This window comes from Lagenorhynchus albirostris, chromosome 12, assembly GCF_949774975.1.
Source record: "Lagenorhynchus albirostris chromosome 12, mLagAlb1.1, whole genome shotgun sequence".
Lineage (NCBI taxonomy): Eukaryota > Metazoa > Chordata > Mammalia > Artiodactyla > Delphinidae > Lagenorhynchus > Lagenorhynchus albirostris.
This window is the reverse complement of record NC_083106.1, coordinates 42,989,069-43,016,300: the sequence shown is the minus strand read 5'-3', so window position 1 is coordinate 43,016,300 and position 27,232 is coordinate 42,989,069. Positions and strand designations below refer to the sequence as shown.

The window sequence follows — 27,232 nt, the reverse complement described above, 5'->3', positions numbered from 1 at the left end:
ATTTGCCAGTTCATTAATCTAGCTCTTCTATATCAGGGACAGCATATAAATGCCCATCTCTCCTTCTCTCCTGTTTACTTCATAAGTGCTAATTGATTACAGCATTCTCTCTGGCTATACGTGGGTATGTCATCAGAATTTATCAGAATAACATTCTAGATAGGTATTAATTATCTCTCATATTAAATTCAAATTGAAACCCTGCTTTAGACTGATTTTTTTTAATGTGTAAATGCAGGATAGGTTATAGTATTAGTAATTTTGTATTTGTTTCCAATAATACCAAAATATTAATATAATACTAAGAAGTGTTTATAATTCTTATTCTAAAACTATTATATATATTCAAATATACAATTTTATATTTATATAAAATATATATTTTAAATATACTTATTAAAATGTTTATATAAATGTTAATTTTAAAAAACATTTATAATAAAACTACTTAAAAATAAAGTAGAAGTATTTCAGTATTTTAAAAGAACTAATTATACTCTAGTACTGAAAACTGGTAAGGCAGCCATAACTCAGGTCATGATCTGTGTGGCTTTAGTTCTTTAGGCAGTGCCTTAAGTAAATGAAAGAAGACAGACTCCAATAAATACGTGAGGTGTGCTTACTGAAGCCTGATACCATATTTTATTGAAAATAAGATAATTCATTGCTGGTTATTTCTTGATCTTTCCATAAGCTGTAATTTAGAAGTTTTTTACCCAACTATTTCATGATTAGTTCCTGGCTGACAGTAATTTTAAGATGCATCTCACTTACAGAAAGTTTAAAATACCAGGGATGGGGGAGTGCATCTCAGAATCAGTGGAATTAGGGTAATGACTTTGTGTTTAGACCAAAATCTATTATTTGATAGTTAAGTTCTAAAATATTTGGTCATTTTGCTCCAATTTTGATATGGCGGTGAAGAAATGTATTCTTTGTACATAATTTTCAGAATGGGTTTTGTTGGTCTATTTAATCCATGAGCCTGAATTTAATTGCCCTAGAGTAAACATCTTGTGTTGTTTTGAGAGTTATCAGTATCTGTTTTCTTCTCTCCTAATCTTAAGATGCCATGGCTTGTCCAGGGAAAGATAACTATAGAATGAAAAGTTATAAGAATAAAGCCCTAAATCCCCAAGAGATGCGTAGACGAAGAGAAGAAGAAGGAATACAACTTCGAAAACAAAAAAGGGAAGAACAGGTAGGTGTTTTAAAATATTTAATTCTGTTAACGTAAAAACATTATATAAAGAGTTTAGAAGTAGTATTATTATTGCTGCTAATTTTTAGATAATTTTAAATGAAAAAAGTGTTTTAGGAAATTGAATATGGGTAAATATATATTTTAGTTTATTAGGCTCCAGTAATAATATTAGCAAATTCACGAATCAGAATCCTGTGCTATTTTTAATCACCAACAAGAATGGCTTCTCCTTTCCATTGATAAACCTTTTACATTAATATTTCTGCTCCAGTGCTAAGTAATTTTTACTCTTGAGCCTATTTAGATCACTTCCACTTGTCATTGTAAAATTTGCCTCTTAAAAAAATGTTAATTGTATTCATTTGTTGCTTTATGATTTTCATAGCTCTTGCCCCTAAATTAATTATAATCGTTTTCCTATGCTATTCATACTGTTCCTCCTATAGTTATCAGGCAGACCTCTTAGCCTTCTCTGTTTGAACTTTATATATGTGACATAAGGAATAGAAAAATTAAAAGAATGCATCTCAACATTTTTCATTCCAGGATATACCTAAATTTAGGAGTATTCATAAATAATTAGGAGGGTATGGTCCTCACATACATGAATTAAAACTAATGTGTAAAAAGGACTAGCAATGAAGAAAGTAGAAAAAGGCCTGTTTTGGAAATAGGACTATTTGTCGTTCCCCTATTTGTAGTAGCTAACATAGTCTCTACTATATTACAGTAGGTACTCAAAAAAAAAAAATCTCTTGAATAAATGAATAGAAAGAGAACTGTGTACAGACTGAGGAACAGCAGAATTTATTTAGCTATCAAAAAGTATGTGATACCAGATTTTTTTCGTCAATTTTGATTTATGAGATGTACCTATAAATCTTTCTCAGTGACCTGACCATGTCTCTTTCCTCCTCTGTTTTTTTTCTTTATATTCACTCCTGACTTAATAAGCATAGGGTCCTCTTTCCTGAGAGCTGCTCTCTCTTCCTTGTTAATCTAATATACTAACTCTGTTAATATACCACATTATCTCACTCATATAACACATATGCTTTTTAACTAAGATTTTCTTCTTAGACATCTCATAATTTAGTATAAGCATATGTGGTTTTCCAAGTGCTGTAAAATATAAATGTGTACTCTGCTTATGCTATTAGACTTTGGTAAAAGACCTGAGATTAAGAAGCAGTCTACAGGACAAGAGCTAATTTAGCCCCAAAACTACTCATAAATTTGTTATGGTGTGATGATTAAGAAATACTAAAATATTCAGAATTTTGAATGATAAAATTATTGTTTTGTTCAGTAAAGGAAAAATATAATTCTATGGGAATTTGTTTTATGGAAAGCTCAATATATTGTTATTTCTCTTTATTATAGTTATTCAAACGCCGAAATGTCTCTTTGCCCAGAAATGATGAATCTATGTTAGAAAATCCTATCCAGGATCCGGATATCAGTTCCACTGTACCCATTCCAGAGGTAGATATTACAAAAACGTATTTCAAATTATATTTCAACAGTATTACAGAGATGATACAGCAAAATTACTAATGCAAAATATTTAAATAACAATTGTATTTTCTGTGTTTTAGGAAGAAGTTATTACCACAGATATGGTTCAGATGATTTTTTCTAATAATGCTGATCAACAACTAACAGCAACACAGAAATTTAGAAAGCTGCTTTCTAAAGGCAAGAATTATTTTCAGTATGCTTATTTGATCTTACAAGAATTTGTAGTACAGTTTTATTTATTATATTTTTTTATTTCAAGGCACTTTCTTTGCCAGTAGGTCTTAATTTTTCTCTAAAATATATTTTAAAATAACATCTCTTTTTTAAACATTATATTATCAAAGTAACGCATGTTGATTGTAGAATATCTGCAAATATAAAAGGATTTAAAGAAGCAAATATAGTCCCAAATTAGTCCCATTGCCAAGAAAGAAAGTTAGAAATACATATTTTTAAATTCTTGTAGAAATATTTTTCAGACTTTAAAAATTTTTTATTTTATTTATTTTTTTAAATTGAAAGTCTAGAAATAAACCCATACATCTGTGGTCAAAATCAGTTGATTTTTTTTTTAATTAATTAATTTATTTTCGGCTGTGTTGGGTTGCAGGGAGCAGGGGGCTACTCTTCGTTGTGGTGTGTGGGCTTCTCACTGCGGTGGCTTCTCTTGTTGTGGAGCACAGGCTCTCGGTCAGTGGGCTTCAGTAGTTGTGGCGCACGGGCTTAGTTACTCTGTGGTATGTGGAATTTTCCCGGACCAGGGTTTGAACCCATGTCCCCTGCATTGGCAGGTGGATTCTTAACCACTGTGCCATCAGGGAAGCCCTCAGACATTTTTTTAACATCAGAGCATGACTGTAAAATGAATAATCAATCAATCAGATATTTTTTTCTAAACTTTTAAAAATTTAATTTGTATTTTATATTGGGGTATAGTTGATTTACGACGTTGTGTTAATTTCAGGTATACAGCAAAGTGATTCACCAAATTTTGATTATCATAAGCAAAGCTACATAAATCCTTGTATAACCTAAAGCTTCCTTAGTATGAATTTATAAAAGTGAAATCGTGGGTCAAAGGGAATAAACAGTGTATTAATTTACATTCCCATCTTTAGTTTGTGCAGATATTCATTTCACTATATTCTTACCAACACAGCTATCTTTAAAAAAGAAAAAGATGGTTATATAATAGTGCTTATAGTGTGGCAGTTTTTGAGTACCTAAGTTGAATATTTTTTATTATTGACCATTATAATTTATAATTTGCCTATTTATGTTATTTATCCAATATTATATTGAGTTTATAAAAGTTCCTTATTAAATAAAAATTTAACCCTTAGTCTATCTCATCTTTCATACATGGAATTTATAGGATTAGTAATTCTAATTTTATTGAGCTGTATACATGAACTGATAAGATTTTGAAATTGCCCTTGGCTAGCTGCCGTATCTTCCTGAAAGACAAAATTTAGTACGAGGAATAAAAGAAATCTTGTGTTCAGTTCAGCACAGATTACAGGCTATTACCTTTGCTTTCTTATTGTAGTTCTTTTTCATAAGTACCTTTAATTTTCCTTTTCCATCCCTTATCTTCCAAGCAAAAGTAGCTTAGCAATGTTAGGAGACCCTATAAAATCAAGAGTAGCTTCCTCTTCCTCACCATATTCCACAGTTTTTGTTTTTTAATTTGGATTTTTTTTTAGTCAGATTAATATTTATAAATTAAAACATTAATTTAAAAAATAGGTTAAATGTATTAATAGTAACACATCAATAATTTTTATATTACCATATTCTCTTTTAAGATTTCTTTTTGGCATATGTATTATGTTATAACCAATTAACAGAATTAATTTAGATTTAATTGTATTTAAGAATGTTAGAGTTTGCCACCAGTTTTTACACCACAACTTCCCCATTATTGAATTTATCTTCATTCTTAATTCCTCAGGGTGTTCTGTGTCTTTTAAAATATAGTATCTTTTTCATAGATTCAATGATTTTTCTGTTTCTTGTAGTGGGATTATGCTTGCCCAGGTTGGGCATATCTCAGGAATTATAGATACTTTCTTTTGCTGATTGGTGTGAGTTCCTGCCAAATATTTTAGGTCTAGAAGAATATTAGATTTACTATAATTTTCCTTGATCCATCACTGTAGGAAATATGGGGAAGGAGCTAGAACTAGAACTGGAGCTAGAAATAGAAATAGAACTCCTCTGATTTAAGTCATGATAGTGACCTTTTGCTAGAATCTGTTATTTACTTCCCTATTATGGCCACTCTTACAGATGTAAATCACAAATTATTCTTTTCTTCAATCCCAGTTTTGTTTCTCCAAGGTTTTTTTGTTGTGGATGACTCTTGATTAGCCTTCAGTGCTGAAGCAGATATTCCTCTATGTTACTTATGTTTACATTGCCATATTGTCTTCCCTGTAATAGTTCATCACCTTTATAAGATAAGGTAGGCTATTATTCTGTCAGTATAATATCAATGTAAAAGTTAAAAGTTCATGATACTTGTTAGATTACTTGATGATCCAAGCACACTTTAATTGCTTTCTTTTAGATGAAAGTAACTGTAAAGTAATTCCCCAGGAAGAGATCATATTTGGGTTCTTAAATCTATATATATATCTTTGTCTATATTTCTTTATCTACATATTCAGGTAGTCTCAATACCCACTTCTCCCCACCCTCTAACTAGAAAACCAATTTTCTATGTTTACTTCTTTTTCTCAACCTCCCCTTTCTTCTCTGCTCAAAAAGAGCAAGACAAAATTTTGTCCTTTACAAAAATAAGGGGAAAGTAGATTTAGAATTTTCTTTTGGGAAAAGAGAAAGAACTGGAAGGTAAAGATGGTAACCACAACCTAATAACTTTGTTTTGATTTTTTTTAAGATGGGAATAAAGGCATTAATAATATATATTATTTTATCTTGTTGATGTTTTATAACTATAAGAACAGTTTAAGCTATGGTCTGGAATTTACATTTTGAAGAATCCAGACTTTTCATTTAGAACACCCAAACAAAATTTTATAGTTTTAACTTTACTAATTTTGCAGAAATCTCCCAATTTTTGAGCAAGTTAGAAAGATAGCAGATTTGTAGAAAAAAGAAGAAAAGGAAGAAAAAAGTCTATTCCTTTTTTTTTTTTGCCACACCATGCAGCTTGTGGGATCTTAGTTCCCCGACCAGGAATGGAACCTGTGCGGACTGCAGCGGAAGCGTGGAGTCCTAACCACTGGACCGCCAGGGAATTACCAAGAAGTCCATTCCTAAATAAATCTTTCTTAACAGTTGAGAATACAATTTCTAAGATTTAAACTGACTTAAAACTTAATAATAAGGTTTTTCTGTATCAAACAAGCAGGATTTGTAGACCTTTTATGGTTATCATTCATTTATTAATTCTACTTATTAAACATTATTTATGATCAGTAACATACTCAAACAGGAATTAAGAAAAGGAAGAGTCAAAAGTGGAAATGAGATTTCTCTCGTGTAACCAGGTGGACAGATAGCTCAGACAAATTTGTGTGGTGGGCACAGGGCAAGGGGAAGGAATAAGCATAGTGATATTATGAGTTTGGTTTTGTTTATGCTACATTTTAAAGAAGCTGTGGGGGAAAAATGTAACCATAAGCACTTAAAAATGTGGGACAGAATCTAGGAAAAAAGAATTTACGGGGGTTAGATTTGTGAATGATAAGTGATAACTGAATTAGCAAAATAGAAATAAAATAGAAACAGATTTTCTAGGAGGGGATTTCCTAGAAATACATTTTCTAGGAGGAGAATAAATAACGGAGAAAACTAACCCGAAGGAACAACAGTGAAGAAGTTCCTGGAGAACCACAAGAGTGTATTTGTTGCTGAAGCCAAGGGAGGAGAAAGAATTCTTGGTACTTATATTATTGGGAGCTGAAATATCTTTGTTTTGTTTTGGCTGTGCCCCGCAGCATGTGGGATCTTAGTTCCCCAACCAGGGATTGAACCCGTGCCCGCTGCATTGGAAGCGCAGAGTCTTAACCTCTGGACCGCCAGGGAAGTCCCAGAAATATCTTTGTTTTCAATTTACATATCTTTGTTTTAAAATTTCTTAGAGATTTTATGATTCTCAAAAGTCCTCAGCATTTCATGAGAATTTATCAAGAATTCTAGGTACTTCAATAGCATTTTTGTAAATAATAAATAATACCCTGACAAAATAGAACCTATCTAGCTGAAAGACATTAGGCAATTCGTGGTTGATAGTGAAAGAGACATCCCTGGAAATTGGAGTATAGTTATGAAGAATTAGAAGACACTTTATCCTTCGATTGGTATTTTGAGTATTGGACTGAAATATTCCCATATTGTGAAGGTGACCTCCTAAATAGCATTCAATTTATGAATTATAAATATTTGTATAGGAAATATTTTAAAATTTTCTTATCATTATGGTAATGAAAAACAATTTGCTTTTTTTTTTTTTTTGCAGTAAACATTGCAATTATGAGAACGTTTATTTTCTTCAGCTACATCCAGCTAAGGGTTTTAAACTGGATCAGTGAAACCTAGGAAAGAGTTATTTTATGTGCCCTGTTAATTGGCATAGGGTCCAGATCATTGTGTTTTTGTGTCTATGTAATAACTTAATTATTTTTTAATTTTCAGAACCTAATCCACCAATTGATCAAGTTATACAGAAACCAGGAGTTGTGCAGAGATTTGTAAAATTTCTTGAAAGAAATGAAAATTGTACATTACAAGTGAGTTCTGTAGTTTACTTTCTTAATCTTTTTCCAGAAATGACATAGGATTAATGTGTCTAGTGAAAGCAGCTTCTACAGTACTGAGTATATTGTAAGCATTCAGTAAATACTTGGCAATTAAAGGTGGTGCTACCTGTCTTGCCTTGGTCAAGGTTGCAATGCTAATTTTTTCTAGGAACTGTTATTAAACAATTTTGGGAAAAATATATAAAATCATTCCTAATGTTAAGAAAAATTTTGTAGTTGTCAACCTTTAATAACTTTTGTTTTAGAAAACCATAAATCAAAATGTTAATTTAATGGTTAAATTTTTTTGGCTCTTAGCTAACTAAAGTTGTAACTTTTTAGTATAAACTCTTGTACCTCTTAAAACATTTTAATCTGATTGATTAGTTCTTTTTTTGAAAAAAGAACGAATCAGTATAATCTACTTAAAATGTGACCAACGTTAAGTTTGTCCTAAAGAGCATTGCTTCTCAGTTATACTATAGTGAAAATTGTAAGATGTCTTCCAAATAATTGGCTACTAATAGTAAATTACTGAAGTTTGCAGGTATTTTACTGTTTAAGATTGTTCTTCCTGACTTTCATTGCTATAAATATTCTTAAGTAAGTGTACAGGGTGGAATTATATCTATCAGGAATTGCACAAGACCTACACCTAATTTCTCAATGCTCTTGTTGGTCATGGAGGACTTTTACTAATATTTGAGTAATAGTTGTTGAAATTACAACTTAGAATTGTGTTCCACTTATCTGAGTAATTTGGGAAAGGTCCTCACATCTAGTTGTAAGCAAAGGAATGTGTTGAACCTGTGACTATTAACCATCATGAGCTTTATGCTGAAAAATTGTTGAGAATGTTTACAACAAGGGTGTCTGAGGAAAAGACCCTTTTATCCATAGTATAGTCTTATTGTCAATTAGCATTCAGAGTCTTTAGGTGATAGTGCTGAAAGGACGGGAGATCATGATCTAGTCCATTTGCCTTATTCATAAGCTCTGAGTCCAGACTAAAACCTAAACCTCCTGATAACTAGTTTTTTATTTGGCTCTTTAATTCTAAGTGATTGAAAGAAGAAATGAGTGAATATGAATGAATAAAATTGAGTGTTAGTTTAAGCAATACATTGTATAAGGCATTGTAGTTAAAAAATTGAGTAAGATATTGTCCCTCTCTGCAGAAATTCTTCACTCTGTTGGGGGAGACAAACACACAAACAGATCTGTGATACCATAGTACAGTTAATGCTAGCAAAACAATATACAGAGTGCTTTGGGAGCACAGAGAACATGGCAACTTATCTGGGGTTTTTTTGGTTTAGTAGTGTCGCATGGCTAGTCTTGAGGGTGAATGAGAGTTTAATAGGCTGAAAAATGGAAAATTAATTTCAGGTTGTGAGAATAACATGTGCAGAGAGCATGCAGTATTCAAGAAGAATATTGGTGATTTGAGTGTTTATTAATCATTACACTTGAAACCTAATGAAATTCAGCAGTATGCTCTTGGGGCAGCTATATGCTGTGCCATATTATCCAAGTTCATATGAAATATGCTAGTTCGAAACATTGATCTAATAGAGAGGCCTCAAACTGGGGGCCTACATGCCAGATTGGCCCACAAACAAATTTTCTTTGGCCTGCACATGTTTTAAAAGATATCTGCTAATAATGAACTCTTTGACCTTGAACAAATCACCTAAATGTCTGGACTTATAATTTTCTTATTTCTTAAGTGAGGAGGTTAGGACTAGATGATGCCTAGGGAAACAAAAATACCTTTTATGATTCTAAGTTCCATAGGTATACTATTACTCTATTAAGTAGTGTCTCATTTATTTTTGCACTGCTTGCTTTAGAATACCTGGCTCCCTAATTGTAAACATTAGGAGTTTTATGAATTATAAATTCAAATGTGTTCATTTTATTGCTCATGATTTGTAAATTTTATTATATTCTTCTCAGTTCTTATTTTTCCAGATTGAAGAGTCCTTTTTTTAAAATAAAGCATTTTTACCTATCAATCTGATTTCACATTAAATCTTATTAATCGTAAGTCAGTCTTTCTCTCCGATTTGTTCAGCTAAGTCTTTACTCCCTCTCTTCTTCCTTTCTTCCCCTTTCTGACATTTTTTGGGTGCTTTCATTTATTCTACTTTTATTTTTCCTTAGTTTGAAGCTGCATGGGCATTAACTAATATAGCATCTGGAACTTTTCTACATACCAAAGTAGTGATTGAAACTGGGGCTGTTCCAATTTTTATCAAACTTCTTAATTCAGAGCATGAAGATGTTCAAGAACAGGTAACGTTTCTAATTTGACCTATTATATCTACTAGATTTTAACTTTCTCTTGAAAGTACCATTTGCGATTATGGTTTGAAATTCAGTTTTACCAAGTTGCCTGTGTTTTACATTTATTAGAATACAATAATTTCTGTTTACTGTCAAATTAGAAGGAAGGAAGAATGAACTGTCTTAGGCATAATCCTGGGTTTTGTAAACATGGGATCTCAGCTATTGGGAATTACTATTCCCATTTATAAAAGAGCATACTGAGTGAGACCCAGAAAAGTTAGTAATCTACCCAAAGTCACAGTGAATGGCTGAACCAGGTTTTAAACCTGGGCCAGTCTGATTCCTTGTTCTTTGCATGTATGTAGATTATTTCATTGTTTCTTTTTAATATATCACATTATTTTGAATGAACCATTTTAGATTAAACTTTCTCATAGTTGTTGTAACAGGGAAAATTTAATCACATATAATTTGTTCCATCCAGAGAAAGTCGAATGTTTTTATATTTTCGTTTTGGATCATTTTCATGCAAATTGATCTGTAGATCTCTCTACCATTCCATCTGTTTGTTTATATTTATATTTTTATGTGTATATTTTTTTCCCACTTAACACTAGTATTGAGAGCCTTTGCATACAGCATTAATTATTCTTCCAAGAAAATTTTACTGATTACTCATTATCCATTCAGGTAGGTACCATAATTTATCTATTCCTCAATAGTTGTACATTTGAGTTATTTCTAGCTTATTAGTGTTAATAATATTGTGATGAACATCATTGTATATCGGTCTTGATATTAATATGACTTGACATATATATGTACCGCGATTATTTCATTAGGGAAAAATGACTTTACTCAGTCAAAGAAAAAATTTAAAATTTCTTATTACATATTTCAAACTAGACTTCCAAAAATGTTAACAAATTTATATCCCCACCAACAAAATACTTCACAGGTTGCAAAATGTCATCACTTTAAAAATTTTTTCTTAAAAAAATAGACAATAAGCGTAGGTCTAGAGTAGATGTTAAAAATATTAATGCATATTTTAGATGTTAAAATAAAATTTTCCCAATTGAAAAAGTAACTTAATGTCTACTTTTATACTTATATGAAAAGCTTGAAATGAGAATATAATGATCATTTGCATCTGTGTAATTTCTCATCTAATTGAAATTTAATATTTGAATAATCTTTTACTACCATTTATTTAAGCTGGACTAACTCTAAACTTATTTTCAAGCATCAATTCAAGCCAATTCTCACATTAGCTTTACCTTCCTTTCCTATGCTTTGTCTGTCCTTTTTTCTTTTACAAGTCAGTCCCTTCCCAGTGAGTGGATTCCTTGGCATAGGAGCAAACCTCTAGCATAGGTAATTGGAAGATTCACTAAATATAGATATACAGTTGACCCTTGAACAACAACAGGTTTGAACTGTGCGGTTCACTTACACATGGATTTTTTGTAATAAATACGTACTACAGTACTATGCAGTCTGAGGTTGGTTGAATCTGCAAATGCAGAACCTTGGATAAGGAGGGCCAACTGTAAAGTTATACATGGATTCTCGACTGTGCAGGGCTTGGTGCCCCTCACCCCCTCATTGTTCAAGGGTCAACTCTATTTTGTCTCTCCATGTAGATTCAGAGTAGACAAACTATCACTTTGTTGAACAGAATAAACATTTCACTAGAATGTAAGAAAAAGTTTTTAAATGCCCTATGCTTCAATTTGACTAAAAATATTACTAAAGGTACTTTTAAAGTTTTCCTTTCTTGTTTCCTACTAGCATGTTTTGTTTTAACATCTTGAAAACTATCACTTTTTTCCTTCTACACTAAAATCTCATTCTTAAGAGAGAGCATCTTATTTAAGATATTGTCATAAAAGAATCTTTTTTTCTTATTTTTCTAAGGCTGTTTGGGCACTTGGTAATATTGCTGGTGACAATGCAGAATGCAGAGATTTTGTTTTGAATTGTGAAATACTTCCACCTCTTTTAGAGTAAGTACTTTAAGTTATCATGATTAAATACTACTTTGGGAAAAGCAGACTGTTTTCTACACTATATTACTACATACACAATTAAGTTCTTCAATGATACTTTTAAATTTCGCTTATGTTTATCCAAGCCTGAAATAGCTTGAAAGTACGTAAAACTAACAACAACAAAAATTTTCCAATTGTATCATATCTGTCTTTTATGTTCTCTTAAGCCACACTTCACAGTGGTCCTTGCTTACTTGATGCTTACTCTGCTAATATAATTATTCTGCAAAACAAGGATAAGTAGTAGTTTTTAATACAATAAAAGTTGCTAAAGCAGGGAGTATTTAATACATGAACAGATGATGTATTGAGGGTGTCAGGTTTTCATATTTGATTTTGAAATGTTCAGAGAACAAAGAGTTTTCTTTCAGAATTAGAATTTTACTTAAAATGACTTAGCTAGTGGTTTCTTTTTCAAATACCTTATACTTTTTTTAAAAAAGACATTACCCTGTAATGTAAGGTTCTTTACAGAAATGACATAAAATTATTTGAAAGATAGGTTTCTTTATCTATGTTGGTTATCATTTACTAAGAGGATTTTTATTTAGCCTAATGCCAGTGGTAAATAGTGAAAAAGGAAAAACTAATTGAAAGGGAAAATTTTACTCTTATCATTTCTAGCCCATTCTCCATCCTTTCCAAACTGAGAAATTGGATAGGAAGAATAAATTTTTAGATATGATTTTGTAAAAGATATTTTATTATTTTAGGGAGTATAACTTTCCATGGACAAAATGGATTTCTCAGCATCATTTCACTCAACTAACATTGAGTACCTACTATGTGGAGGCCACTGAACCACTTGTGATTTCATTTACTTTGGGCTTATCCAGAGTTAAGCTTTATGGTATTTGAGAATTTAGTTGAGCCATGAAGGAAAACACTGATTCAGGGTTCAATATCAGAGTTATTTTGAAGTTCATACTATTAAAAACATCTCTTAAATTTTCAATTTGAGACTTTTTTGGCCTGATTATATGGTTTGTAGATTAACTGTGAGCATTTTGTTTCTCTTTTCACTTTTGCTCTCTGTCTCTAGGTCATTTTATTATTTGTTAATATCTCAAGTTGGTAATGGTTTATTAAGCAGTAAGTATTTATTAGTTCTAATCCCTTTAAATGTTCTAAGGAGCTTTTAATTATGAATAAAGAAACCAAACTAAAAAAAAAAACTAATGACAAATAGTACCCAGCTATGTAGTCCTGGTTATAAACATAATAAATTTCAGAAAAAGAGTAGGTTTAGAAAGTTTCAAAGGTTCATTAAAAAATTGAGAAAGGTCATAAAAAGGAAGTAATGTCAAGTTAGCTGCCAGATGTTCTCACTGTAGTTGGTCAAAAGGAAAAATGGTATTAACTTAAAAAAGATGATGGATAATCTGTAGTTCACACTAAAATTCACATTTAGCTAATGCTTAAGTATACATAAAATTTCTATTAATATAATATGGTTTTATCAATTCTGCCTTGGGGAGTTTCAATTTGTTTTATTCTCAGTAAATATAAGCCTTTTGCGTCTATGGACTTTCTATACTGATATAGCTTTGTTGTTTTAATTTAATTCAACTTTAATTTATAATACAGCAAATCTGGACAAGAAAAGATTTGCAATTTCTCATAATAATCCCATTAATACAAGTGAAGAAAAATAGTATACATCACAGCTTGGCCAACTACAGTGTTCAGGCCAAATTTGGCCTGTCCCCTGTTTTTGAAAATTAAATTTTATTGGAACACAGTCACATCAGTTTGCTTACTTAATGTCTATAGTTGCTTTCATGCTACATCAACAGAGTTCATAGTTGCAACAGAGAAAGGCCTGTGAAGCCAAAAGTATTTACTGAAAAAGTTTGTCAACCCCTGATATAGAAAATCAGTGTAACTAATTTATTTCTAAATGAGTTATGGTTTTAGGAGGCTTCAAAGACTGTTTATAGGAAAACGTTTAGAACATATTATTTGTGTGTGTGATAAAATATACACAGTATAAAATTTGCCATTTTAAAGTATACAATTTACTGCCAGTAAGTACATTCATAGTGTTTTGCAATCATAACCACTATCTAGTTCTAGAACTTTTTATCACCCCAGACAAAACCCCAATACCCATTAAGCAGTCACATCCCCTTTTTCCAGTGCCTCAGTCCTTGGAAATCACTAATCTTCTTTCTGTCTTTATGTATTTACCTATTCTGGATATTTCATATAAATGAAATCATTATAGTGTGTGACCTTTTGTGTCTGGCTTCTTTCACTTACCATATGGTTTTCAGGGTTCATTCATATGGTAGCATGTATCAATACTTTGTTCTTCTTATAGCTAAATAATATTCCATTGTATGGATGTACCACATTTTGTGGTACATTCGTCAGTTGATGGTCATTTGGATTATTCCCACCTTTTGACTACTGTGAATAGTACTCCTATGAATGTTCGTGTACAAGTTTTTGTTTGAACACCAGTTTTCAATTCTTTTTACATATTACCTACTGGTGGAATTGCTGGGTAATGTAGTAATGCTATCTTTAACTTTTCAGGAACCACCAAACTTTTTCCACAGTAGCTGCACCATTCTACATTTCCACCAGCAGTGTGTGAGGGTTCCAGTTTCTCCACTTTGTCACCAACATTTGTCTGTTATTCTGATTTAAGCCATCCTAGTGGATGTGAGGTGGTATCTCATTTTGCTTTGATTTGCATTTCCTAATGACACTGAACATCTTTTCATACATTTGTTGGCTATTTGTGTATCTTGTTTGGAGAAATATCTAACTCCTTTGCATATTTTTAAATTCAGTTATTTGTCTTTTTGTTGTTGAGTTATAAGAATTCTTCATATATTCTGGATAGATTCTTGTCAGGTATATGATTTTTAAATATTTTTTGCATTCTCTGGGTTGCCTTTTCACTCTTGATAATTTCCTTGATTCACAAAGTTTTTAATTTTGATGAAGTCCAACTTATCTATTTTTTTCGTTTGTTGCTTATGTTTTTGGTGTCATTTGTAAGAAACCATTGCCAAATCTAGGGTCATGAAACCCTTTTGTTTTCTTCTAATAAGAGTTTTGTAGTTTTATCTCTTATATTTGCATTTTTGATCCATCTAGAGCTATTTTTTTAATATGACATGAGGTATATGTGGACATCCACTTGTTCCAGCATGATTGGTTGAAGAGACTGTTCTTTCCTCATTGAATGGTCTTGACACCCTTGGTGGATATGAGTTGACCATCCATGTGTGAGTTTATTTCTGGATTCTTACATTCTGTTCCATTGATCTGTACGTCTGTCCTTATGCCAGTAACTGTTTTGATTACTGTAGCTTTTATGGTAAGTTTTGAAATCAGGAGGTGTGAGTCCTTCAGTTTACCTTCAAATTTTTTTTCCATGTTGTTTTAGCTGTTCAAGTTTCCTTGTAATTCCATGCAGATTTGATGCCTCACTTTTCCATTTCTAAAAAATACCATTGGCATTTTGATAGCGATTGCATTGAAGCTGTATATCACATCACTTTGTGGAGTATTTCTGTTGTAACAAAATCAAGTCTTCCATCTGTGAACATGCGATATCTTTTAATATAATTAAGTATTCATTAATTTCTTCAACAATATTTCATAGTTTTTATTGTACAGGTCTTGGTTAAATTTCATCTTTAAGTATTTTATTCTCCTTGATGCAATTTTAGATGCAGTTATTTCTTGGATTTTTTGACTTGTTCAGTACCCAATGTATGGAAATACAGTTGATTTTTGTGTGTTGATCTTGTATCCTGCACCATTGTTGAATTCATTTATTAGCACTATTAGTTATTTTGTGGATTTTTTTGGATTTCTATATATAAGGTCATGTCACCTGTGAATAGTGATAGTCCTTCCATTCCAATTTGGATGCCTTTTATTTCTTTTTATTGCCTGATTGCTCTGGCTAGAGCTTCCAGTACAGCGTTGCATAAAAGTGGTAAAAGCAGGTATCTTTGTCTTGTTTTTTATCACTCTTTCACCATTGAGAATGATGTTAGCTGTGGGTTTTTCATAAATAACCTTTATCATTGAGGTGGTTTCCTTATATTCCTAGGTTGTTGAATGTTTTTATCATGAAAAGGTGTTGGGATCTGTTAAATGCTTTTTCTGTGTCAATTGACACCATCACATGTTTTTTTCCTTCATGCTATTACTGTGGTGTATTATATTGTTTGCTATTGTTCATTGGATCATCTTTGCATTCCTGGGATAAATCCCATTAGTTCATAGTGTATAATCCTTCTAATATGTTGCTGGATTCAGTTTCCTAGAATTGTGTTAAAGATCTTTCGTATCTACTAGGAATATACATACATACTTGTGGTGTCTTTGGCTTTGATATCAGGGTAATGCTGGCCTCATAAAACAAGGTAGGGCACAGCTGGAACTCGCAGCTTGGTGTCTCTTTCCTCCACTGTCACAGAACTGCCCTGGAGCCCGAGGGGAGGGCGGCCTCACTGAGGCTGCCGGATCTGGAGGGGCCCCAGCGGCCAAAGCTGCGACAGTTGTGGAGACGGCGGGCCGGGGAAAGATGGCGGAAGACTAACACGTGGAGATCACCTTCCTCTCCACAGATACATCAGAAATACATCTACACGTGGAACAACTCCTACAGAACACCTACTGAACGCTGGCAGAAGACCTCAGACCTCCCAAAAGGCAAGAAACTCCCCACGTACCTGAGTAGGGCAAAAGAAAAAAGAATAAACAGAGGCAAAAGAATAGGGACAGGACCTGCACCAGTGGGAGGGAGCTGTGAAGGAGGAAAGGTTTCCACACACTAGAAGTCCCTTTGCGGGCGGAGACGGTGGAGGGGGGGGAAGCTTCGGAGCCACAGAGGAGAGCACAGCCACAGGGGTGCAGAGGACAAAGTGGAGAGATTTCCGCACAGAGGATCGGTGCCGACCAGCACTCACCAGCCCGAGAGGCTTGTCTGCTCACCCACTGGGGCAGGCGGGGCTGTGAGCTGAGGCTCGGGCTTCGGTCGGAGCGCAGGAAAAGGACTGGTGGTGTGAACACAGCCGGAAGGGGTTAGTGCACCACGGCTAGCGGGGAGGGAGTCCGGGAAAAAGTCCGGACCTGCCAAAGAAGCAAGAGACTTTCTTCCCTCTTTTTTTCCTGGTGCGCGAGGAGAGGGGATTAAGAGTGCTGCTTGAAGGAGTTCCAGAGACGGGTGCGAGCCGCGGCTAACAGCGCGGACCCCCAGAGATGGGCATGAGATGCTAAGGCTGCTGCTGCCGCCACCAAGAAGCCTGTGTGTGAGCACAGGTCACTCTTCACAACCCCCTTCTGAGGAGCCTGTGCAGCCCGCCACTGCCAGGGTCCCGGGATCCAGGGACAACTTCCCCGGGAGAACACACGGCGCGCCTCAGGCTGGTGCAACGTCACGCTGGCCTCTGCCAACACAGGCTTGCCCCGCACTCCGTACCCCTCCCTCCCCCTGCCTCAGTGAGCCGGAGCCACCGAATCAGTGGCTCCTTTAACCCCGTCCTATATGAACGAAGAACAGATGCCCTCTGGCGACATACACGCAGAGGTGGGGCTAAATCCAAAGCTGAACCCCAGGAGCTGTGCGAACAAAGAAGAGAAAGGGAAATCTCTCCCAGCAGCCTCAGGAGCAGCGGATTAAATACCCACAATCAACTTGATGTACCCTGCATCTGTGTAATACATGAATAGACAACGAATCATCCCATTGAGGAGGTGGACTTTGAGAGCAAGATTTATTATTTTTTCCCCTTTTCCTCTTTTTGTGAGTGTGTGTATGTGTATGCTTCTGTGTGAGATTTTGTCTGTATAGCTTTGCTTTCACCATTTGTCCTAGGGTTCTATCCGTCAGTTTTTGGTTTTTTTTACTTAAAAAAATTTTTTTTCTTAATATTTTTTTATTTTAATAACTTTATTTTACTTTATTTTCTTTTATCTCCTTCCTTCCTTCTTTTTCTCCCTTTTATTCTGAGCCGTGTGGATGAAAGGCCCTTGGTGCTGCAGCCAGGAGTCAGAGCTGTGCCTCTGAGGTGGGGGAGCCAACTTCCGGACACTAGTCCACAAGAGACCTCCCAGCTGCACATAATATCAAATGGCGAAAATCTCCCAGAGATCACCATCTCAACACCAACAACCAGCTTCACTCAACGACCAGCAAGCTACAGTGCTGGACACTCTATGACAAACAACTAGCAAGACAGGACCACAACCCCACCCATGAGCAGAGAGGCTGCCTAAAATCATAATAAGTCCACAGACACCCCAAAACACAACACCAGACGTGGACCTGCCCACCAGAAAGACAAGATCCAGCCTCATCCACCAGAACACAGGCACTAGTCCCCTCCACCAGGAAGCCTACACAACCCACTGAACCAACTTTAGCCACTGGGGACAGACACCAAAAACAATGGGAACTATGAACCTGCAGCCTGCAAAAAGGAGACCCCAAACACAGTAAGATAAGCAAAATGAGAAGACAGGAAAACACACAGCAGGTGAAGGAGCAAGATAAAAACCCACCAAATCTAACAAATGAAGAGGAAATAGGCAGTCTACCTGAAAAAGAATTCAGAATAATGATAGTAAAGATGATCCAAAATCTTGGAAATAGAATAGAGAAAATGCAAGAAACATCTAACAAGGACCTAGAAGAACTAAAGATGGAACGGGCAACAATAAACAACACAATAAATGAAATTATAAATACTCTAGAAGGGATCAATAGCAGAATAACTGAGGCAGAAGAACGGATAAGTGACCTGGAAGGTAAAATAGTGGAAATAACTACTGCAGAGCAGAATAAAGAAGAAAGAATGAAAAGAACTGAGGACGGTCTCAGAGACCTCTGGGACAACATTAAACGCACCAACATTCGAATTATAGGGGTTCCAGAAGAAGAAGAGAAAAAGAAAGGGACTGAGAAAATATTTGAAGAGATTATAGTTGAAAACTTCCCAAATATGGGAAAAGAAATAGTTAATCAAGTCCAGGAAGCACAGAGTCCCATACAGGATAAATCCAAGGAGAAACACACCAAGACACATATTAATCAAACTGTCAAAAATTAAATACAAAGAAAACATATTAAAAGCAGCAAGCGAAAAACAAATAAAAATAATTCCCTTGAATCCCCATAAGGTTAACAGCTGATCTTTCAGCAGAAACTCTGCAATCCAGAAGGGACTGGCAGGACATATTTAAAGTGATGAAGGAGAAAAACCTACAACCAAGATTACTCTACCCAGCAAGGAACTCATTCAGATTTGATGGAGAAATTAAAACCTTTACAGACAAGCAAAAGCTGAGAGCGTTCAGCACCACCAAACCAGCTTTACAACAAATGCTAAAGGATCTTCTCTAGGCAAGAAACACAAGAGAAGGGAAGACCTACAATAGCAAACCCAAAACAATTAAGAAAATGGGAAGAGGAACATACATATTGATAATTACCTTAAATGTAAATGGATTAAATGCTCCCACCAAAAGACACAGACTGGCTGAATGGATACAAAAACAAGACCTATGTATATGCTGTCTACAAGAGACCCACTTCAGACCTAGAGACATGTACAGACTGAAAGTGAGAGGATGCAAAAAGATATTCCATGCAAATGGAAACCAAAAGAAAGCTGGAGTAGCAATTCTCATATCAGACAAAATAGACTTCAAAATAAAGACTATTAGAAGAGACAAAGAAGGACACTACATAATGATCAAGGGATTGACCCAAGAAAAAGAGATAACAATTGTAAATATTTATGCACCCAACATAGGAGCACCTCAATACATAAGGCAAATACTAACAGCCATAAAAGGGGAAATCGACAGTAACATATTCACAGTAGGGGACTTTAACGCCCCACTTTCACCAATGGACAGATCATCCAAAATGAAAATAAATAAGGAAACACAAGCTTTAAATGATACATTAAACATGATGGACTTAATTGATATTTATAGGACATTCCATCCAAAAACAACAGAATACACATTTTTCTCAAGTGCTCATGGAACATTCTCCAGGATAGATCATATCTTGGGTCCCAAAGCAAACCTTGGTAAATTTAGGAAAATTGAAATTGTATCAAGTATCTTTTCTGACCACAATGTTATGAGACTAGATATAAATTATAGGAAAAGATCTGTAAAAAATACAAACACATGGAGGCTAAACAATACACTACTGAATAACGAAGTGATCACTGAAGAAATCAAAGAGGAAATCAAAAAATACCTAGAAACAAATGACAATGGAGACACAATGACCCAAAACCTTTTGGATGCAGCAAAAGCAGTTCTAAGAGGGAAGTTTATAGCAATACAATCTTACCTTAAGAAACAGGAAACATCTCGAATAAACTACCTAACCTTGCACCTAAAGCAATTAGAGAAAGAAGAACAAAAAACCCCCAAAGTTAGCAGAAGGAAAGAAATCATAAAAATCAGATCAGAAATAAATGAAAAAGAAATGAAGGAAACGATAGCAAAGATCAATAAAACTAAAAGCTGGTTCTTTGAGAAGATAAAATTGATAAACCATTAGCCAGACTCATCAAGAAAAGAAGGGAGAAGACAAAAATCAATAGAATTAGAAATGAAAAAGGAGAAGTAACAACTGACACTGCAGAAATACAAAAGATCATGAGAGATTACTACAAGCAACTCTATGCCAATAAGATGGACACCCTGGAAGAAATGGACAAATTCTTAGAAATTCACAACCTGCCAAGACTGAATAAGGAAGAAATAGAAAATATGAACCAACCAATCACAAGCACTGAAATTGAAACTGTGATTAAAAATCTTCCAACAAACAAAAGCCTAGAACCAGATGGCTTCACAGGCGAATTCTATCAAACATTTAGAGAAGAGCTAAGACTTATCCTTCTCAAACTCTTCCAAAATATAGCAGAGTGAGGAACACTCCCAAACTCATCCTACGAGGCCACCATCACCCTGATACCAAAACCAGACAAGGATGTCACATAGAAAGGAAACTACAGGCCAATATCACTGATGAACATAGATGCAAAAATCTTCAACAAAATAGTAGGAAACAGAATCCAACAGCACATTAAAAGGATCATACACCATGATCAAGTGGGGTTTATTCCAGGAATGCAAAGATTCTTCAATATACACAAATCAATCAATGTGATACACCATATTAAGAAATTGAAGGAGAAAAACCATATGGTCATCTCAATAGATGCAGAGAAAGCATTCAACAAAATTCAACACCCATTTATGATAAAAACCCTGCAGAAAGTACACATAGAGGGAACTTTACTCAACATAATAAAGGCCATATATGACAAACCCACAGCCAACATCGTCCTCCAATTTCACAGTTTGTATGGAAACACAAAAGACCCCGAATAGGCAAAGCAATTTTGAGAAAGAAAAACGGAGCTGGAGGAATCAGGCTCCCAGACTTCAGACTATACTACAAAGCTACAGTAATCAAGACAGTATGGTACTGGCACAAAAACAGAAATATAGATTAATGGAACAGGATAGAAAGCCCAGAGATAAACCCACGCACATATGGTCACCTCATCTTTGATAAAGGAGGCAGGAATGTACAGTGGAGAAAGGACAGCCTCTTCAATAAGTGGTGCTGGGAAAATTGGACAGATACATGTAAAAGTATGAGATTAGATCACTCCCTAACACCATACACAAAAATAAGATCAAAATGGATTAAAGACCTAAATGTAAGGCCAGAAACTACCAAACTCTTAGAGGAAAACATAGGCAGAACACTCTATGACATAAACCACAGCAAGATCCTTTTTGACACACCTCCTAGAGGAATGGAAATAAAAACAAAAATAAACAAATGGGACCTAATGAAACTTAAAAGCTTTGCACAGCAAAGGAAATCATAAACAAGACCAGAAGACAGCCCTCAGAATGGGAGAAAATATTTGCAAATGAAGCAACTGACAAAGGATTAATCTCTAAAATTTACAAGCAGCTCATGCAGCTCAATAACAGAAAAACGAACAACCCAATCCAGAAATGGGCAGAAGACATAAATAGACATTTCTCCAAAGAAGATATACAGACTGCCAACAAACACATGAAAGAATGCTCAACATCATTAATCATTAGAGAAATGGAAATCAAAACTACAATGAGATATCATATCCCACCAGTCAGAATGGCCATCATCAAAAAATCTAGAAACAATAAATGCTGGAGAGGGTGTGGAGAAAAGGGAACACTCTTGCACTGCTGGTGGGAATGTGAATCGGTACAGCCACTATGGAGAACAGTATGGAGGTTCCTTAAAAAACTACAAATAGAACTACCATATGACCCAGCAATCCCACTACTGGGCATATACCCTGAGAAAACCATAATTCAAAAAGAGTCATGTACCAAAATGTTTATTGCAGCTCTATTTACAATAGCCAGGAGATGAAAACAACCTAAGTGTACATCTTCGGATGAATGGATAAAGATGTGGCACATATATACAATGGAATATTATTCACCCATAAAAAGAAACAAAACTGAGCTATTTGTAATGAGGTGGATGGACCTAGAGTCTGTCATACAGAGTGAAGTAAGTCAGAAAGAGGAAGACAAATACCATATGCTAACACATATATATGGAATTTAAGGAAATAAATGTCATGAAGAACCTAGGGGTAAGACAGGAATAAAGACAGAGACCTACTAGAGAATGAACTTGAGGATATGGAGAGGGGGAAGGGTAAGCTGTGACAAAGCAAGGGAGTGGCATGGCCATATATACACTACCAAATGTAAAAGATAAGCTAGTGGGAAGCAGCTGCATAGCACAGGGAGATCAGCTTGGTGGTTTGTGACCACCTAGAGGGGTGGAATAGGGAGGGTGGGAGGGAGGGAGACGGAAGAGGGAAGAGATATGGGAACATATATATATGTATAACTGATTCACTTTGTTATAAAGCAGAAACTAACACACCATTGTAAAGCAGTTATACTCCAATAAAGATGTAAAAAAGAAAATGGTAGGAATGTTCTCTTCTATTTCCTGGAGGAGTTTGAGAAGGATTTCTTTAATGTTTAGTAGAACTTACCAGTGAAGCTCTCTTGTGCTGGACTTTTCTTTATTGGAAAGTTTTTGATTACTGGTTCAGTATCTTTTATTGTTATGTATCTATTTAGATTTTCTGTTTCATCTTGAGTCATGGTAGTTTATGTGTTTCTGAGAAATTGTTCATTTCTTCTAGGTTATCCAGTTTGTTGGCTTACAATTGTTCATAGTATTCTCTTACAATTATTTGTATTTCCGAAAGATAAGTAGTAATATCCCCACTTTCATTCCTAATTTAAGTCTTTTTTTTCTTTGTCAGTCTAGGTAAAAGTTTGTTTATTTTGTTGATTTTTCTTTCAAAGAATCAACTTTTGATTTAGTTCATTTTCTCTAGTGTTTTTCTCTTCTCTATTTCATTTATTTCTGCTCTTCATTATTGCCTTCCTTCTGCTAGCTTGGGGTTTTGTTTGCTCTAATTTTTTTAGTTTCTTAATTAAGATGAAGGTTTATGTTATATTTTTTTGAGATCTTCTTTTTTCATGTAGGTGTTTTCAGCTATAATTTTTCCTCTGAGCTTTCACTGCATTCTGTAGGTTTTAGCATGTTGGGTTTTCATTTTCATTTATTTTGAAGTATTTCCTAATTTCCTTGGAAGTTTTTTTGACCCATTGGTTGTGTAAGAGTATGTTACTTAATTTCCGCATATTTGTGCATTTTCCAATTTTCCTTCTTTTAGTGATTTTTTGTTTCATTTCGTTGTGCTCTATATGATTTCAATCTTTGAAAATATATCAGATTTGCTTTGTGATCTAACATGGAGTGTACCACTGCACCACTGGGGAAGCCCTATATTGAGGTTTTTAACAATGATTCTATAGCTGTCTATTTCTCCCTTCAATTCTGTCAATTTTTGCTTTGTATGCTTGCTCTGTTGCTATGTGTTATAACTTCATGATGGATTGTCATTCTTATCAATATATAATGTTCTTCTTTATCTCTTAAACAATTTTTGACTTAAATCCATTTTTCTCATGCTAGTATAGCTCCCCTGGCTCTCTTTGGATTATTACTTGCATGGAATGTTTCTGCCACCCTTTCACTTTCAACCTGTTTGTATCTTTGAATCTAAAATGAGTGTCTTGGGCTTCCCTGGTGGTGCAGTGGTTGAGAGTCCGCCTGCTGATGTGGGGGACACACGTTCGTGTCCCAGTCCGGGAAGATCCCACATGCCACGGAGCGGCTGGGCCCATGAGCCATGGCCGCTGAGCCTGCGAGTCCAGAGCCTGTGCTCTGCAGCGGGAGAGGCCACAACAGTGAGAGGCCCGCGTACCACACACACACACACAAATTAAAATAAATAAATAAATAAAAGGAGTGTCTTGTGAGTGCATTACAGATAGTTCATGAATTGTTTTTGTTTATTTCTGTTTTTTTTAAATGCATGCTGCCAGTCATTGCCTTTTAATTCTAAGTCAAGAGTTTAGTCCATTTACATTCAGTGTAAATACTGATGGGGAAGTACTTCTACCATTTTGTTGTTTTCTATGTGTCTTATGGCTTAACTCTTTGTTTGTTCCTCAGTTCCTTCCTTCTTGCCTTCTTTTGTGTTTAATTGATTTTTCTTTTTTTTGGTAATATACTGTATTGATTTACTTCTCATTTCTTTCTTAGTATATTTTTTAGTTATATTCTTAATGGTTAATCTAAGGAGTACAACTAACATCTTAAACTAACAACAACTTTGAATTTATACCAATTTAGTCTCAATATTATACAAAAACTCTGTTCCTTTACATCTCTGTCGTACAATAAGTTACTGTTGTCACAAGCTACATTATTAAACATTGTGTGCCTGTTAGCATAGATTTGTAATTATTGCTCTATGTATGTATCTTTTAAATCATAGAAAAAAGAGAAATTATGAACCAAAAATAAAATAATACTGCCTTTTACATTTACCTGTGTAGTTATTTTTAGTTATGTTATTTCTTCATATGGCCTTGAGTCATTATTTATTGTCCTTTTATTTCAGGACATTTTAGTTATTATAGTTATTCTTATAAAGCAGATCTACTAGTGATGGAGTTTCCTCAGCTTTTGTTGTTCCTTCATTTTTGAAGTGTAATTTTGCTGGATATAGAATTCTTCTTTGACAGTTTTCTTTCAGCCCTTCAAATATATTATTGCCTTCTGTCCTCCATGGTTTTTGATGACAAATCAGACATTCATCTTAATGAGAGAGTTCCTGGTTAGGCAAAACAAAGGCAAGCCCTTCATTGGTCCTTCAGGGAGTACCCAGACAGGTCAAAACAGAGAAACACAATTCCTTGGAAACAAGTCTCCATAGCCCATTTTGGAACCAGAACTCACAGTGGGAACTCCAGCTTTTGTCTTCAAGGCTGCTTCCAGGCTGGGGAGGGTATTGGGCAAAGGCAAGTTATATTGCCAGAAAGCTCTCCTACCACATTTCAGCCCCTTCCTGATTAAAAGTTTACTTGCTTATTGTGAACTTTTACTTTCTTGGAGAGTTCTGATAAAGTTGATTCTGACAGAGTTTGCAAAATTTTTTTGGTGTTTTGGGGAAGGATAGGCCCCCAGAGTTCCCTTCTCTACCATTTTTGCTGAAGTCACTCCAGAACAAGAATTTTTTTTAAAGCTAGGTTCTCTGTACTTCTAGCAGGTTGATAGCAGGTTGCAGATGAAAATACTAAGATAGGCAATCTGCTTAAAACAAAACAGAAGAAAACAAACTATCTCTTCTCAACAGCTGATCTTCATTCACTTTGACTCTGTAGTTCTTACTTCATGAATTTGTATAGTGTATTATTTTCACGGTTAAAAAAAGTAATAATATACTCTTTTTAAAATATATAGAAATTAATAAGTCAGTTTACCATAACACTCTTTATTTTGAACATGTTTTATATCTTATAAGAATCCATTCAGGTCATATTTTTAAAATTTTCAAAATAGAGCTGTGATATGTTTATTTTTGTTTCTGGAAATATAATGAATTTTTAAAAATTCCTTTTCCTATTTTACCAGGTCGGTTTGAATTCCTTCTAAATAAGAATTTTTATGTTATGATAGTAGAAAACAGCTAAAGAGGAAAAATGAATGTAAAGTGACAATTCCTTTTTTCTTTTTCTTGGCAGGTTATTAACAAATTCAAACAGACTTACAACAACCAGAAATGCAGTATGGGCCCTCTCAAATTTATGTAGAGGCAAAAATCCTCCTCCAAACTTTAGTAAGGTATTTGTAAAATACAAAAATTAAGGAATCTGTCTACATAAACTTTTAAGTCTCCTTATTATAGAGTTTTAGAGATTAAAGGGACTTTACTCTTTTTTTTAGTAATTACTTTTTTTATTGACTAGACAATATTTGCACATACATAAAATCAAAAGATATACAATGGAAAGGCTCACTTTATTTTCCAAAAAAAAATGTCTGCCAAATATCTAAGACTGAGTAACGATTAACAGTCTTTTAAGTAAAAATGATATTCCCATGGGAAAAAATAGCTAATTCAGCTTGTAACTCAAATGAGTGTTTTTCCTGGGGATCACCATCTTACTTTTTTGATATGCAGAAGTGTTCTATGTGTATTCCCCATTTTATCTCACAATATATTCAGAAGACATATATTCAAGGGTTGAGATTTAATAAAATTAGTAATTTTTACTGCTTCTTCAAGGTTATTCTTCCTCCCCACTTTTAACTACAAGTGTGTGGACATGAAGAATACAAAGATCTGTGGTACATTTTGGTATCACTGCTTTGATTTGTGCAAATGTGCTGATAGTTTTACCCACCGTTTCTTTCTTTTTTTTTTTAATGTCTTTATTGGAGTATAATTGCTTTACAATGTGCGTTAGTTTCTGCTGTATAACAAAGTAAATCAGTTATATGTATACATATATCCGCTCTTTCTTGTGCCTCCCTCCCACCTTCCCTATCCCACCCCTCTAGGTGGTCACAAAGCACCTAGCCGATCTCCCTGTGCTATGCAGCTGCTTCCCACTAGCTATCTGTTTTACATTTGGTAGTGTATATATGTCAGTGCTACTTTTTCCCTTCTTCCCAGCTTACCCTTCCCCCTCCCCGTGTCCTCAAGTCCACTCTCTACCTCTGGATGTTTATTCCTGTCCTGCCCCTAGGTTCATCAGAACCTTTTTTTTTTTTTTTTTTTAGATTCCATATATATGTTTCAGCATACGGTATTTGTTTTTCTCTTTCTGACTTAACTTCACTCTGTATGACACCCACGATTTCTTTTATATTTTTCATGCAAATGTCAACAAAATGAAAAAGGCCAATTATGTGTTAGTATAATTATGAAAAT

The 27,232-nt window shown here is 34.4% G+C and overlaps 1 protein-coding gene across 1 annotated transcript in view; it reads left to right on the top strand.

Annotated features, from left to right (window-relative positions):
- The window catches only part of KPNA5 (karyopherin subunit alpha 5), a 49,029-nt gene that overhangs the window by 3,866 nt on the left and 17,931 nt on the right, over positions 1-27,232 (top strand). The window contains exons 2-8 of the mRNA XM_060167283.1: positions 1,068-1,201; positions 2,588-2,689; positions 2,803-2,902; positions 7,391-7,485; positions 9,661-9,792; positions 11,707-11,795; positions 26,040-26,139. Coding sequence (XP_060023266.1) covers positions 1,073-1,201; positions 2,588-2,689; positions 2,803-2,902; positions 7,391-7,485; positions 9,661-9,792; positions 11,707-11,795; positions 26,040-26,139 — 747 coding nt within the window. The 5' untranslated portion in view covers positions 1,068-1,072. The remainder of the gene's footprint in view (positions 1-1,067; positions 1,202-2,587; positions 2,690-2,802; positions 2,903-7,390; positions 7,486-9,660; positions 9,793-11,706; positions 11,796-26,039; positions 26,140-27,232) is intronic.